Genomic DNA, 16,141 nt, shown 5'->3' on the forward strand with positions numbered 1-16,141 from the left:
CAACGGGAAGCTGTCGGGGGAAAATCCTTTTCATTATGCCCACCACCTCGAGGGTAGTTCCCCCCCTGTAGGACGTACCGTGCCTTCTAAATCGGCTGATCCTGCTCGGGCGGTTAGATTTGCCATGTTGGTACGTCAAACAGAACAGGGTGCAAGTGGCCAAGGTTCTGGAAGAGAGGGGCTTGTCCGCGAACATAAAATCGCACCCGTTTGTACGCCTCCCGGCGGTGTGTATATGTGTCAACAGGTACATGCACACATATATATACATATATGTTTATATTTTTTTATCATTTTTTTCCCTTTGGCGCCCCTTCCACTGCCACTTACCTGTTCGTCCATGTGCAACGTTTAATTTTTTTGTTTTGTTTTGTTTTGTTGCCCCCCTCTCCACAATATACCTTGTGCAAGCTAAAAAATGAGCCCTCTTTTTTTTTTTTTTCTTGTGATGAATGTTGTGTAGCTGCGCTTTTCTCGGCGAAGGAGTGCCCTGCCCCCTACTCGGCCCTTTCAAGGACCATTTTGAATTAAATAATTGTCACCATTTTGTTTAATTACCCGTGAGGGGGGATCTAGCCCCGTTTTGCAGTTCGGCCAAGAGTGGCAGATCAAAGTGGGAAAAAAAAAACAAACAAACAACACTGCTAATGTGGCCCCCTTTGAGATGCACAATGGCGTGAAAGAAGGTTTGCTTAACGCCTAGGGGATGGGATTTTTTTTTTTTATTTTGCTCTCTTCACTTTGGGGTATTTGCCAGGTGGCACCTCCACTTCGGCTAGCAAGCACAGCGCAGCAAGGTCATACCCCCGTTCAGCGATATACCAAGCGGAATTGTAACTGATGAGCTGTGTGATAAGGAGAACTTCACCGTTTTGTACTCCCCCCCCCTCGGGCGTATGATCACATGGGACATTTTTCGCGTGGCAGGAAGTCTCCAAAGGTGCATCCCTTAGAGGATTGCGCGTCCCGAGGAGCTGACACACCTTGTGCATATGATGTTCTGTTCACTTGTGCTGCTCCTGCACATAGCGAATTACCTCCGTGCAGTGCAGACAGTGCACATAGAAAAAGGGGCATTCTTATTACCTCTGGTACCCTTGAATAGAGGCAGAGGAAGAGCGAACCGCGTAGGTGTGTACACAAACAACAACCACTCATGCATGGGCTCTGAATTCATTTTCAACAGAATCTGTAACGATACCGAAAAGAAGAACGGAGACAAAGCAAGCGAATTGTTGCAGAGAGCAAACTACATAAAAGATGTTAACGGTTTGTACAACTTCCTTCCCCTTGGATATAAGTCGATCGAGAAGCTCATCCAGTTTTTAAATATCCACCTGAAGAGAGTCAATTCGCATTGTCTTTTTATGTCCATTCTGCAAGCCAAGAAATGGTGGAACATTTCAGACCGCGCCAAATTGTACAGCGATGAATTCTTATATGTGTACAAGCAAAAGCAGCAAAAGGGTGACAACATAAACAAAGTTAATGATGCTGCAGTGACAAAAAAAAAAATGGAAGACGATGGACTGATCCTAAGTCCCACGTGTGAAGAACAGGCAATCTCCCTAATCAACCAAGTGTACAACGAAAACATACCAGCCAAATCACTTCCCTTGTTAATCCATCAGTTCAATTACAAATTCAGAAATGAAAAAAGGCTAGAAAAAACGCTTTTCAAAAGTAAGGAGTTTTTGATGAAGGATGGCTACTCCTTTCACAGCAGTGACAATTGTCTGAATGAAACTTATGAAGCATATAAAGAATGCTATGAAAAAATTTTTTCCGATTTGAAGTTACCATTTAAGGTTACGAAAAAAAGAAAAGTGGACAAAATGAATGCACTGGAAAGTCATGAATTTCAAGTGCTCTGTCGAGATGGGAAATACAAAGAAGCTGCACACATTTTTAAATTAGGAGATTACTACTCCAAGAAATTGGGTATAAAATACTTAAACAAACGGAATGAAAAAAATAATATTCTTATGGGTTCCTACGGAATTGGCATTTACAGATTGCTCTACTTTTTGGTCGACTCTTTTTACGATGATGAGGGCATCCGGCTGCCTGAGCAAATCGCGCCTTTCTCCGTTTACCTCATTCAGACCAATCAGAGGAGTAAGTACTCCGCCGCCAAAGTTGCAAAAATTGTGAAAATGGCCCAAGTGACCGACGCGGTAGAGACGACCAACGTGCCCAACGTGACAACGACCCCCCTCAACAGTAACGACGTCGAGTACGTCCTCACGTTGTGGGTCTACAACACATTTAAAAACTGCAACGTGGACATATACTACGATGACACAGATTTACACCTGTCACGGAAGCTGAAAAATTGCGACTTGATAGGAGTCCCCAACCGAATTATAATAAATCTGAACAGCGAGCAAAGAAAGATAAAGGTCCCCCCTGATTTTTATAACTACATGGACAGAACGAATGCTATTCTTTCCAACAAGCTCTACATGACCTTTCGGGACGTCACCGTCGAGTACAAAAGTCGATTTTCTCCGGAAAAAAAAATTATGACAATTCATCAGTTGTTCAGGCAGTTCGGGCTCATTTAGTTTGTTGTTCCGCGTTCGGGTGGTCCACGTTTGGGGGATGCCCTCTTCAGCGCAGTTACACCGCAGTGTATTTTGCGCTAATTGGTGGACTGCTTCATTTGCTTAGTTCGCTTCGTCTTCCTCTTCTTTTCTTATTCTTTTTTTTTTTAGTCTGCGTTTGTGAGGTGGTCGACGCGAGCGAGGCCGCTGTTGTATCCCCCCCTCGTGTGCACACACACAACCGACCAGTTAATTTGCCTTTTCCGCCACTTTGCAAACAGGTTACCTCCTCTTGTAAATGCAGGGAGCCAACAACTTGGAAACCTTCCTAATTCTCTTCTCATTCGCCGTGTAGGAAGCGTCGTCCTTTTTATTATTCTCAAAAAATAGCACATAAAAAAAATCGTCCAAATTTACCTGAACAGGAAAAAAAAAAAAAAAAAAAATATGCATTTTCGCTGTTCAGCTAGCCAAATGTGCGCATAGGCCTAATATGGACGCTTCTCCACACGGTTGTGCGCGTAAGAAAGGCTTACCCTGTTGGTGACGGTAAAGCCGACATTCTTCATGAACTTCATGAACGCCTTGTAGTTTGTAAACCTGCTCACCACGTCGGCTATTATTAGGGTTGCCCTGGGGAAAAATAAAAAATGAATAAATAAATAAATAAATAAATAAATAAATAAACATGGAGAGAGCTGCCAAAGGGAATATGCAAACCACACATGGGGCAGCAAAATGGCTGCTAAAGTGGCGACACCTCAGTGCCCATAATTTTACCTTTTTTTAAGACACCGAAGTGCCTCAAATATAACTTTCGGCCAGTCCGTGTTCATGAGACTCAGGCACAAGACGAAGCAATCGTATGAGTTGTCTGGGAGCGGCAACTCCGTTATGTTACAAATTGTGACATGCTCATTGAGCTGAATTAAATCATAGGAAGTTACGGACCAACCGTTCAACGCTTGGGCTATTTCCGCCTCTCCGCATCCCAAGTCTGCTATTTTACTTTTTTTTGTAAAATTTTTTTTTAAATGGTTTATTATTACATGAACGGGATTTTGGGGCCACTTATTCTTCTGATTTCTGTACCCCGAATGGTAAATGTTGAAAATATTTTTTGTTTCCTTCAACTTCTGTTGCACAGTGTCACTTTTGTTGGTGTACATGTACTCATTAATGTATCTGAACAGGGACGAGTTCACTATTTCTTCTGGGTCTTGTGGGATTTTTTTTTTCTTCTTGTATTTTTGTTTTTTCTTTTCTCCATAATGGCTTTCGTATTGATCAGGGAAGAAGGCCCTATCGGTGGGATGGTTCCCATCAGTTCGATAAGCGAACCGACTGCTTGCCTCACATTCGTAGTTCCCTCGGTCAGCGACATTCTCTGGTGAAGGATCTCCATTTGGAATGTGTTGGGGGTGTGACTCGTTCTTCTCCCCCCCTTGGGCCTTCCCTCCATGATTCCTCTTTTTGGATAACTTTTTATTTATCCTTATTTTCTTCAAGACAGGAGCGACAAAATCTGACTTGGATTTTTTCATCACCTTTTTGTTGTTCACTGGTGGGTGTCTGCCCCCCGTTTTTTTTTCCTTCTTCGCGAAATTTAATTCTGCGCATGGTTTGTCTGCATGCTGCATCTTCCCCTTGCTGTTGAGGAATTTACCACAAGACTGAGATAATTCCCCCACTTGTTTTGCCTCCTTCATTCTGTGCTTCTTAAAGGGTTTCTTTTTTTTTCCGCCATTTTTATTACCATCCTGACTCTTTTTCGTCCCCCCCTTACTACTTTTGAAGCCATCTTTTTTGACCCTTTTCAGTTTTGGGGAAACGTTCTGTTTGCTCATTCTTCGTAAATGTGAAGCTGATGTTATTGATTACTTGGCATTATGCAGTTAAGCGTTCGAGCATCGTACCTTGAGTTAGCGGAGCATGGCTTTCCCGTTGTATGCTTTTTTTTTTTTTCTTAAATAAGGCTAGTTGAGTTTCTAATTGGGGACTGCTGCAGTTTCGCGATTGTCACCACGCAAATTTGAGCAGTCAGTATAAGCTCATTCGTAATTTTTTTTTTTTTTTATTATATATTTTTTTTTTTCTGCCTTTTTGTTCCATATCATCATTTTAAAATTGCTGCATTTTATATGACATCGTATGTCCGCGGAACCCGTCGCTCGAAAAATGGGCAACGGAGCGGAGGAACCGTTTCCCATCAAAGGCGTTCCCCAATGCGTGCAATTTTGCCGTGCCCTATGTATGACTACGTAAGTTCATATCGCCACATTTTATTTTTCTCAGCTACAAATTGAAAGGTAAACAGTACGAAGGGTCTTATTCCTCCGTTTAAAAGATTTCTACATTGGGAGTAAAACTTAGAACCCCACACGCAGCGCATATATTAATGCAACCTGTACATTTATATTCATACATTTCACGCACCGGCAATCTCCACTTCTCGGAGATTAGTTCTGCCATTTGGAAGAGTCACTGCCATAGGTAAATATGCCCTTTTAATATGTTGGCAAATGAACTTTACATTTTTTTGAATATACGTTCATGAGAAACGTATGTGTTTTTTTTTTCTTCTTTTTTTGGTGAGGTGAAAAGGCAGGTGCATATTATAAATGCAATTTTATATTATACGTATCTCCCCGTGGGAAAAGGGCAAAAAAAAAAAAATTAAAACATATGCTGTGGAAATGTACCTGTCCATGTATGCATACGGAAAAGGGTTTTCTACGAATGGGAGAGATGCCATTATTATGAGATACCCCCAAAGACCTGTCTTAAAGGGGAAACCATGCACATTTCGGGTAGCAGCGATGCGCCGGGGGAAAAAAAAAACCTACGTTTAATTTGACCGTCACTGTACTGTTTTGTGTGTTCCATTTGGTATTCTTTCTTATCACTTAATGCGTAACGTGTCATTTGAAGTTGAAAGAGAACATGTATATTTTTAATGGGAAAAGAAAAAAAAAAAAAAGGGCTTCTGTTAGCAAATTTTGAAAAAAGAATTATTCGCGAGAAAAACCGATCGGTCGAGGCGTCTAACTGGATCATGTAGATATGCATCATAAGCACATGATGAAGATTTTTTTTTTTTTTTTTTTTTGAGTCATTGGTATAGTGTGTACAGTTCCCCGTGATAGCATAACTGAGTAGCCATTTCGAATTTTTTTTTTTTTTTTTTTTTTTTTTTCTGAACTGTTCATACATTTTTAGACATTTTTTCTGAACATGCATGTTTGCATGCCAAAAAAAGTATGAACAGTTCATGCAGTTGTGCATATGTTAGGGGGACCCCGCAAAAGTGTCCACATGGCGTGGGCAACGAAAATGGTCTGAAAAAGTCCAAAGAGGCGACTACATTTCGAATGTGAAATAAGCGAAACTGGCATGGTGAGTTATGTTCATTTTGCTTGCTTTGTTTGTTCTGTGTTGCTTTTATGTTCTTTCAGCTTGTTCCACTTGTTTCAAATTGCTTTTATTTGTATTTATTTGTTTTCACTCGTTTTTTTGTTGCTTCCCCATTTTTTCCCTTCCTTCACTTGTTCACTTTTGAGCGCGTTTGTTCTCGCCGCCTGCTCACTTTTGAGGAAGGGCTCAAAAAAATCCTGGGCGTTGTGCCAACCGCGGGGTTAAAACTGCGCGTGAGGGAGACCGACTGAAGAGAAGCAAAAAAGGACAAAAAAAGGGGAAAAAAGAGACGCAAAAGAAAGGAAAAAAAAAGTGCAAAAAAAAAAAAACCTTCATTTAAAAAATAACGACTTCACTTTAAAGGAACAAATAAAAAAGTACCATTCGCAAAAAAAAATAAGCTACACCAAATCGGATTAATTTAAAACCAATTAAGCTGCCCTCTCAACGAAGGTGACTGGCCAAGTAGTAACCACGCGAACCGCGGGATCCATGCAATTGTTTTGAAGAGCCACCCCGCGGACACAAGCACAGGCGTATACACAGACGCGATCTACATACACCACGACGAGGCATAACCCCCCATCACCCCCGTGACAAAATGGAGGACCACAAACCAGCCTGTTCGGGCTTCATAATTAGCCTGCTCTTCTACGTATGCTACATCTTCTACTTCGGGTTGTACTGCTACGAAATGATGTATATCTTCTCTTCCAAAATGGACTATTTCATGCTCTGCCTTCTGCTAATCACAAGCATGCTGTCCATCTCCTTGGCCTCCACGGGATTAATGTACACGTCCTTCTTTCTAGTGATCGTCATATCTTTAGTGGAAATAAACGAATACAAAAACTCTTCCTTTGGAAGTGTAATGGATGAGGAGTTTAGCAAAGTGTTTTTAATTGTTCGATTATTTTCCATCATTAATTTCCTGCTATTTTACTACTTGCACATAAAGAACCTCAAACAGAAGACACGGGTAGACTTGGCCAAGGCAAAGTCAAGTGAGAAGAAGACACAGACGGTGCATGAAAGGAACTCATCGGAATACAAAAATGGCGATTTAAGACACGGCGCCACAATACCTGTTGGTGGAAAGTCAATCCAAGAAGTTGTTACGCACAAACATACGCAAGATAATGAGGACCCATCGAAGAAAACACAAGTGATTGAAGGATATATATTAAAACATGTGACCATTCCGATTATACAAAAGGATGAGAGGCCTCCTCCTCCAGCAATGTCCAGTCAACAGAGTAAAGTGTTTGAAGCCCCCCCTCACCATCTTCCATACAGCCACTACAGCGTCAAAAGTGTAGATGGTAATGCACACGGGTTGGGAGCTAATCAGCCACTGAGCGGTGGCACCTTTGTTGATAACAGCTTGGACGAGACTTACAGAAGGCAGTATACCTCCCCGTGGGTAGTGCCCAAGAACAGCAACAACAACACCAACAACCTGTATGGAAACGATGTTCCTTTCACAGGGGGGGAAAGTCAACATTTCAGTAGAGCCCCCTACGGAAATGCAACTGCTAGTGCTTGCTATAATGGCGTCTTGAACGCATACCCTGCGAATAGGTTGCCCGAAGATAAGGATCCATACCAATATAGGTCTCACCAAATGGGGGCCTACCAATCAGGGGGCTACCCATCGGGGGGTTACCAAGCGGGGGCATAAGCAGCGGCGTTATAGTACTCCCCGCAACGAATCGAAAGGGATGTAGCGCCTATTCGTTCCGCATTTTTCCTTGTCCTTGACAACCAGGTTACCCTGTACAGTACTAACCAATTGGGGGGGCATCCAAGGAGAGAAGTTTTTTCGGCACAAAATATGTTTATGATATGAGGGGTGATGCGCGTTGTGGTTGCCCTTTTGATGGGGGGCCAGCCCACTCAGCTATGTTGCTGCCGACCAAGTGTACAGCGAGCGTGCGGGGCACAGGTATGTACAAAGTGGATCCATTTTGGCGAAAGAAGTTTGTTTCGTGTGGAAATCCCTTTAACAAAATGTCAAAATTCATTTTGAAATTTTTATGGAACTGAATAACACAGATGAAGAAGCGTGCCGCTGGACGCGCTAATTATTTTGTGACGCGTCCACAATTCCGTGTGCAGGCAGATCGGGAGAAAACTCACCTATTAGCTTCACCCAACGGAAGTGGAAAAACGCATCCACCTCCGCATATTTGTGTACGTACGTGTATTCTTTTTTTTTCTTTTCTTTTTTAAGTCCTTTTTCGTGATATTGTGTCTATCTCCTCCACCTTGCGGTAACTTTTTCACTTCTTACACCGTTTTGATTTCCCTTTTGGCTACACCGTTATGAATCAAAACAAAAAATCTGCGTAAATTGTAAAGTGTGCAATTTATCGAATTAATTTTTTTTATATATACGAGCATTCCTGAAATGGTGTGTGCGTTTTTGCTGCTCTGCATACCCATTTGGGAATGCTTAAAAAAATGCATGAACTGTTCAGGTAAAAAAACCTCGAAAGTTTGCCGAAACGGCCGTTTGGCTAGCTCAAAAAAAAAAAAAAAAAAAAAAAAAAAAAAAGTGGCGTACCGAAGAAGCAGCCACAAGGCAGCCTCAACGTATCAGCTCTACCCTTCACATATTGTCTCCTTCGAACACCAGGAAGTTCCCATTCCTGTTGTTTTGCCGCTCCAGGGCTGAACAAAAAGGGGGGTTAAAAATAAACAAAGAGAAAGTGCGGTGAAATGCGATTTTATGTAAAACATTTTGTGTAAGGAAAGACTAAGCCGATACCTTCTCCACGTTCTTTCATTTTTTTCGCCCGAACTTCCTGCCTATTTTTAAGCTCCTCATATTTGTCCTTGTACAACTCAGTGTTTTCACTGTATATGGAATCGACACCTTATCAAGCAAAAAAAAGAAAAAATAAAATTATACATTTTCAGCATTCTATTTTGTGTTCCCCACTATGATGTAGTCATCTTTGACCAGCACAAGACCCATCAGCAGTGTGAACAGTTCAGGATGGTTTAATAGGCACCCCCTGTCAGATCTGCCCCCATTTGTGCTGACACGTGCTGCCTATTAAATGATGCAAACGAAATGCTCAGATACCAACTATTCCTCTAGGGTAATGCGACTTAACCACTCGTGCGAGCTTTACATCCTTTTTTATATCTTCCGATAATTTTAAAGTCTGACGTGGAAAGCGAATGGCAAGACATACATTTACACATTTTACAACACAGTGGGTGGTATTTTACGCATTTTTTTTTTTTTTTTTTCGAGGGTCCGTTTATTACTTCTAAGTATTTTTCCTGCATTTCTTCGTATTCTTTTCTTCTTTCATTTGGCCTCTTTTTTACGGGGGGGCGTGGAGAAAAAAAGGGACAAGTTAGACAGTGCCGCAAAACGATACATGGTGCCGCTTAACAATGCATTGGCAATGAACAAACGAGCCTTACCATCAGTTTCTCCGTCGTGAGCCACTGCATGTAACCTTCCTTCAGTTGGTCTCGCTGAAACGGGTGAGGTGTTTCATTTGCTCGGGGGGTAGGTTAGCAGGAATGTTGCATAGCTGGGAGTGACTGCCCTGTGGGTGGCGTCCTTCCCTGTAGGGAGTTGCAGTTGCCCCATTTTGCATGCCCATGGATACCCCCGGACCCCGGGATGAAATGTTACCCGCTCTACTTTGGGCAAAGGGTTGGTGATCTTCACGGTGCCGAATTTCGCCTCTGCGCAGAGGGAAGTTGTGCATGGAAGTGGTGAACATGAATAAAACGACGTGACCGAAAGTTTACAAAAAAAAAAGGATCACAGGAGTGTCGCTTCGAAACGCACATCTGTTAGCAGGGGGGATACCATTTGGAACCAAGTCGGTGAAAGGTGGAGGTTCCTCGTTTTCATCCAGTCTCTGTTAAGAAGGGGTAGCGTCAGCACCATATGTAGGGATGACATGTGTGATGTGTCATACGCATGGACTGAGCAAATGCCGGTCTGCAATAAACTGGATGTTGCCTTAATTTTTTTAACCGCGTAGTCAGCTTTGTCCCTCTCCACAGATTTAAAAACGTGGTCCCCCCGTGTGCACCTGGATTGGCATTCTTCTTTTTTGCGGTTGTCTTTCAAGTCGGAATAGTATTCATCGATTAGCGCGTCCTTTTTTGGGTGCGGCCAAAGAATGATCGTTTAGGCGAGAATGAGTCCAAAGGTGCGTTGCATGGCGCACTGGCTACATACACATTTGTGTTTACATACGTTTGTATATGTTTCTTTTTTTTTTTTTTTTCTCTCACAAATTTCTCATGCGCGGACAAATTGCCTGCCTTGGCAGAGTCAGAATTCTTTTTCCCCTTTGGCCCCATCTTACAGTCTTCACAAAGTTGGGCGCATTTATTTCGCTCGAGCACGGTGTGCACATATGTTGGGCCAACCTCGAAAAGCACTGAGGTGTGGAAGTTACCTCTGCTCAGCGCGGGTTACATGTTTCTCCGGGTTCCACGTTCATGGGGAAACAGCACAAATGGCTAGCACAGAGAAGCACATGAGAAAAGACGTTTTCAAAGGAGGGAAAAAAAAAGGAACGAAATGCACGAGATGCATTCCAGTCAAATGTAAAGAGGAGGAAACTTTAAATAACTGCTCTGGTTAGGCGACAGCTAAGAATGTAGACCGAGTGGATAACCAAAATGTGAGTTCAGGGTTCGCCCAAAAGGGATGTCTATATGTCTTGCGTTTTTTTTTTTTTTTTTTTTTTCTCACAAAGGAGAGTTCTAAATAAAGTCTTTTGATAGAGTGAACTGGTTCGAACGGGCTGCTCTACGCGATGAATCCAAGGGGCGGAAAGGCGAATTGCCCTTTTGTGCACTCCCTGCCCAGTGTCCAAAAGGGACAGTGCCCAATATTACCCGCACCGACGCTCATTGCTCGAAGGGGGCTGTGTCCGGTTCGCCAAAGTACTCCGCAAAGATGACGAAATTGTTCGGCTTCGCGGAAAAAAAAAAAAAAAAAAAATATATATATATAGATATACGTATATGCAAATGGACCTACATATGCGTGCACAAAACGGGCCGTCCATTGGAACCTGCTTGATCAGCGCGCACGGGGAGAAGTGCTTCTTCAAGAAGCTCCGCAGTTTGTAGGATGGGTTATCATAGCTGCGTTCGCGAGGGGAGAAAAAAAAAAAAAAAAAAAAAAAACACTTATGTTCATGCGTCGATATATATAGGCACATGTGGAGAAAATTCAAAGGACCTACGGAATACACTGGCCGAATTGAAAAGGAAAGACGGCAAAGTTTCATTCGGGTGGGCCAACTCAGAGGAAACCACCCTCGTTCATGCTTACCATAATCTGGATGGGGAGATCGCCTTGTCTTTCAGCATGAAGTTAAATAGTTCCTACAAAATGGCAAGTAGCACAAAAGGGGGGATCACCAAATGGACAAACATCTGCACGCCTCTTCCCCCGTAGGTGCACATAGGGAGGAAGCAGTTGTCCCATTTATGCATTCGCCTTTATTAACACATCAACCGTTATTAACACATTCACTTGTTCTTTTTTTTCCCCCGGAGTGAGGGTCATACTAACAAGCCCAAGGCCCCTCTTCCGGAAGTTCCTCTGTATGTAAAAATCTGCAAAAGGGAGGGCATAGCACAGATAGCCAAGCAGATGTGTAGGTAAGTTTGAAATTACGCCCTTGCGATCACTAAAACCGAGGGGGTGTCACCAACAAAGGTGTGTTCACTCAACTCGCCACTGTGAACTGTCCTTTATTTTGTTACCTAATAAACAAGCACAGCTTCCGCAGTGTAAGTCTTTCCCGTTATATAAGTACAGCTTTTTTGTACCAATCTGTGAAGAAACAGAGGGGAAATGAGAAAGGGGGGCACCTATCATTGAACTGGTGTAGCGGTGAAATCGAGGAAAAAAAAAAAAAAAAAAAAAAAAAAAATATTCCACTGTAAATTGGCTAGCAACAACTATTCCCCCAAAATTTTAATTATTAAAAAGAGAAAAATTTAAGAAACAGAAATAACGGAAGAAATGTACTACCCATTAAAAAACAACATAAAAAAGAAAATACGGAAATGTAATTTTCCTCAATTTCAACAGCGCAGTTTTGTTGAGGCGTTTTTCCCACTTGGCAAGTTTGCCGCAATTCTGTACATTCTCATGTTGTTTTAAAAATGTATGAACAGTCAGGCGATTTACATTAAAAAAAAAAAAATCATTAAAGCATTTCTTTCCAAACCTTTAACATCCCAATTAGATCACCTTGCTGTGTTAAGCACTGACGGGGGAAAAAACGAGTAAGCCATGTTGGGTAGGACAGAGTCCCTTGAGTAATCTTCCTCCTGTTAAGGTTCACTAAATTGGAGGTACGAAACGCACACTCAAAAGATACACATATAGTTGCAGTTACGTATAGGGTGTTGTCCTTTTCCGCGACGTTGTCTAAAGTTGTCAAAATTCCCGACAGGTGCTGCTCCTTAAAAAGGGATGCACAAAAATAAGGGGAACATGAACTTTCGGGGATGACCTCTCCCCCGGCGCGGCTCGCACTGCTTTGCGAAGTTTCTGGAGAAGTCCCTTTTTCGCGGTTGCTGCTCCCTACCGCGCTAGACAGGAGGCCCATTTCGTCTACATCCCTTTGGAGCTTCCGAACTGGGAAAAAAAAAAAAAAAATAAAGCAAAATGAATAATGCAAATAGAGGAAAGTAAAAAAAAAAAGCTGCACAAAAGAATGGTATCTCGCGAGAGACACTTTTCGTGCTGTACAAGAATGGAGGTCGGAGTTCCTCAGGAGAAGCAAGTCAACCCTTGAGTGTTTCTTTATCTCCAGGTTGTGCATTTTTTCGGAGGTAATATTCATTTCTGTTGTTCTCTGGTTAGTTAAGGAGGTGGAACAGATTTGCGCTTTGCGTTTGAAAAAATAAAAAAGAGAACGTGCAAAGATAGAGGGGAAAAAAAAACCACTAGCAACGCGCAAAAGGGGAAAAAGAATAGCACCATCAGTTATGCTAGTCCCATGCAACCATTTGATCATTTTTGTTCTCTTCTTTTTCCGTTTCGCAAAAATGCAGACGTGACAAGGGGGAGCGGTTACCAACAATACACGATTCCCATTCCGCGAAAAATTTACACACACGTGGATATGTGCACAAATAATTAACACGGTCCACAAAACATGTTTGGGTAGACAATCCAGATCGGGGAAGGGGATATCAACGCAGACGTATAAAGGTGTAACCTCACTGTTGTGTCATCACCAACTCAATCCTTTTCTATGATAAGCACCTTGAAGTTCGTGCACTTATCTTTTAAGCTCACGTTGGTTCTGTGGCAAATAGGGGGGAAAGCGCTGTTCATCGTTATGCCCACTCCACACTCCTATCCCGGCAGGGGGAGAGAAGTGACAGCATTGTGATGCCAACGTGTGCACAAAAAATGAACGCAACAAGGTTAATGTCAAACGGGGGTTCTTTATCGGTAAAAGGGGGGAGAAATTAAACAGTTTTCCTCCCGCAATGTAGGGTTATACTTTGTTCAAAAAAAAAAAAAAAAAAACGAAAAAGAAGAAAAAACAAAGGGTAAGCCCCTGGATATGTGATCACAATTGGGTGATCGCCCCGACCCGCCGCTAGAGCAGCCCCTGGCGCTTCAAATCATCGTAGGCCTTCATGTTCATAACGTTTCCCTTGGAGTCTTCACACTCGACCTCCTGATCAGGCTTGAAGATGTGCATCTGTGTCTGCTTCTTGAGTCGCTCGTACAAGTTGAGTGCGTCATCTATTTTGGTGATCTCCTTAAAGTGCAGCGTGTTCGGAATGTTCAGGCACTTCATTCCGAAGGAGTGCCTCCATTCGTAAAAGTGTTTCTCAAATTGGGCTCTGCCAAAGTAGGAGTAGTTCCCGCAAATTTCGCACGTGTATTCCTTAGACAAACCGTGCAATTTATACAACCAGTAAGGTATGGGCTTATTATCATGTCCTAGGGGTAAATTCAACGGGTTATAAATCGGTTTCTCATCCTCCTCTTGGTCTTCATCATCCGCTTCTTCCCCTCCATCTGCTCCTTTTCCTTTTTTTTTTTTTTTCCCATCCCCTTCACCGTTTACACTATCCCCGTCTGATGCATCCGTAGAGGAGTCATCATCAGAGGAGGGTCCAAAGGTATGCGAATTATACAAATGGGGAAATTCATTTCGTAGGTTATATTCTTCAGTACCATACAAGTCATTACGATCCCGTAAACTTAACAAGTGGCCATTCCTTTTTTCTGCTTTTTTTTTCTTCTGTAATTCATCCACACTGATTGCTTGCTTCCTCTGTATCTTTTGAATAGTCTTTTGGAAAATTTTATTTAACACATTTTTATATAACTCGATGAGGTATTCACATTTGGCTAGTTCCTTGTCCTCCTGTTCGATCTGTCTTTTTAAGTCTTCCATCTCCTCCACGGTAAGTTTCTTCTGCATGTATTTTTTCAAATCCTCCTCATAGTGTTTGCTATTTTTGTACGAATTAAATGTCCCTTCCGATGCGTATAGCTTATCATTGACGTTACAGTAGAGGTCCAGTTCGTAGGTATACTTTTCCCACTGCTTAATTTCCTTCTCTTTGAATTTGTTTTCAAAGCTCTGCTCATATTGTGTGTACATTTTTTGGCAGTCCACCAAAACATTAACTTTAGAAAAAAAATTCACCAAATAGGCTAGCACATTCTGGAGGTACTTTTTATATTCTTCATTTTTGTACTTGCAATACCTTGGGATGTAATAGAAGCGCGTGAAATTGTGAAGGTACGTTACTAAGTCCATTTCTTTGAATTCTCCTTCGTTCAGTTTTCCCCCTTTGGAGGAGTTTTTTCCTCCCTTTTCCTTCTCTGTACTGTTTCTCTTCTTTTGGCTAGCCAACTCCTTCTTTCGATACACACTAACCCTAAAATTTTTAATCTTTTTCATATTTACAAAATCGCTGTAAAATTTGTGCATGTCTACATACTTGCCTTTTTTCTCCACCGGGGAGAAACTCTCCTTCAGTTTATTACTCTTCAGTGCTTCATACTTATACGCCTTGTGGCTTCTAATTTCTATTTTTTTTATGTTGGTTTTTTTGTGATAATCCCTGATATACTTAACCCGTTCGTAGTAGTTCTTCCACAGGTCGTTGCCTTCTTCGTAATATACCTCTTCGTCCTTTTCATTTGCGTCATTTTCATTTTGGTCGTTTTCATTTTCGCCTTTTCCTGTTTGTCCCCTTCCATTTGTCTTACCCGAAATGAACTGCATTTCCTCTTTTTTCAAATTGTCCTCATCCTTATAATACTGCAAAAGCAGCTTCGCCTTTGTTTGTATCTTTTCCACCAGGTAACTAATAGCGTAGTCGTAACGAATGCTCCACTCCTTTTTCTTGCGAACCTTCTCCTCGATCAGGTCGGCAATTGCCTTCTCCATCATCTCGATCTCCTCGTGCATGTACCGGATCTGCTCTATCAGGAACTGCGCCATGGTGAAGTCGTTAAGAAGGGCAGAACTAGAAAATGGTGGCAATGACCTAACAACCGCAACGCAGCTGTGGATCGGGGACGATACGCCAGAATTACAAGTCGTCCTGGGACGATAAAGCCTTCCGTGAATTACTCACATTGACTGGGCGCGGTAGAAGGGTGTTTTGCATGCCTCTCCTCAGACTCCTTCAAAATCCTCCTTTGCTTGAGAAGCAGGTTCAGAACGAATAGAAGAATGGTCCAAGAAGGACGCCCTCACCCTAGACCCTCTCCAGCAATACGCCACTTTGATAAACACAAACGTGAACGTACACGCTTTAATTGGATATGAAGGGGGAGCCCTTGTCCTGTTCCAATTTGTGTTCTGTCAAAGGAAGGATCCCCCTCTCTCAATCGACTGTCATGCACCCAAACTATACCCAGTCAGCTGTTCTGAGATTTCACCTCTTTGCTTTTTTTTCCAATTTGCGCGCTTCTCCTGAGTATAACCTTTTCACTGATCCTCAGCGATAGAGCTACCCCTGGGGGCTCCAAGTTGAAAAAAAAGAGGCAACAAAATGACCAAAAAAAAGGCAAAAAAAATTACCAAAAAAAGGAAAAAAAAAAAAATACAATCCCGGCTTGGCAATGTCGCGAAAAACGTTTTACCACGTGACACCGTCAGCCCTAACGGAAAAACGGGAGGTACCAT

General features: G+C 42.3%; 6 protein-coding genes across 6 annotated transcripts; 2 read left to right on the forward strand and 4 right to left on the reverse strand.

Moving 5' to 3' along the window:
* Positions 1-1,160: 1,160 nt before the first annotated feature.
* Positions 1,161-2,567, forward strand: PCOAH_00016680 (Uncharacterized protein; the record flags this gene model as incomplete). Its single annotated transcript, XM_020058477.1, has 1 exon — positions 1,161-2,567. One exon carries the CDS (start codon positions 1,161-1,163, stop codon positions 2,565-2,567), a length of 1,407 nt encoding a protein of 468 aa, XP_019914070.1.
* A 261-nt stretch (positions 2,568-2,828) lies between these two features.
* Positions 2,829-4,393, reverse strand: PCOAH_00016690 (Methyltransferase; the record flags this gene model as incomplete). The annotated part of the gene is made up of 3 exons (XM_020058478.1): positions 2,829-2,963; positions 3,083-3,179; positions 3,327-4,393. The coding sequence occupies 3 exons, from the start codon at positions 4,391-4,393 to the stop codon at positions 2,829-2,831; spliced, it is 1,299 nt and encodes a 432-aa protein (XP_019913958.1).
* A 2,168-nt stretch (positions 4,394-6,561) lies between these two features.
* On the forward strand, positions 6,562-7,641 carry PCOAH_00016700 (Uncharacterized protein; the record flags this gene model as incomplete). Its single annotated transcript, XM_020058479.1, has 1 exon — positions 6,562-7,641. The coding sequence occupies one exon, from the start codon at positions 6,562-6,564 to the stop codon at positions 7,639-7,641; it is 1,080 nt and encodes a 359-aa protein (XP_019914284.1).
* A 930-nt stretch (positions 7,642-8,571) lies between these two features.
* Positions 8,572-10,301, reverse strand: PCOAH_00016710 (Uncharacterized protein; the record flags this gene model as incomplete). The annotated part of the gene is made up of 9 exons (XM_020058480.1): positions 8,572-8,633; positions 8,731-8,838; positions 9,052-9,133; positions 9,240-9,293; positions 9,402-9,455; positions 9,619-9,671; positions 9,799-9,850; positions 9,970-10,095; positions 10,233-10,301. The coding sequence occupies 9 exons, from the start codon at positions 10,299-10,301 to the stop codon at positions 8,572-8,574; spliced, it is 660 nt and encodes a 219-aa protein (XP_019914003.1).
* A 555-nt stretch (positions 10,302-10,856) lies between these two features.
* Positions 10,857-12,814, reverse strand: PCOAH_00016720 (Alpha-tubulin N-acetyltransferase; the record flags this gene model as incomplete). Its single annotated transcript, XM_020058481.1, has 9 exons — positions 10,857-10,922; positions 11,024-11,096; positions 11,287-11,339; positions 11,530-11,573; positions 11,724-11,793; positions 12,194-12,232; positions 12,365-12,430; positions 12,557-12,606; positions 12,721-12,814. 9 exons carry the CDS (start codon positions 12,812-12,814, stop codon positions 10,857-10,859), a joined length of 555 nt encoding a protein of 184 aa, XP_019914114.1.
* A 768-nt stretch (positions 12,815-13,582) lies between these two features.
* PCOAH_00016730 (Splicesome-associated protein) lies at positions 13,583-15,451 on the reverse strand (the record flags this gene model as incomplete). The annotated part of the gene is made up of 1 exon (XM_020058482.1): positions 13,583-15,451. One exon carries the CDS (start codon positions 15,449-15,451, stop codon positions 13,583-13,585), a length of 1,869 nt encoding a protein of 622 aa, XP_019914219.1.
* Positions 15,452-16,141: the final 690 nt, after the last annotated feature.

Source organism: Plasmodium coatneyi, chromosome 7, assembly GCF_001680005.1.
Source record: "Plasmodium coatneyi strain Hackeri chromosome 7, complete sequence".
Classification (NCBI taxonomy): domain Eukaryota; phylum Apicomplexa; class Aconoidasida; order Haemosporida; family Plasmodiidae; genus Plasmodium; species Plasmodium coatneyi.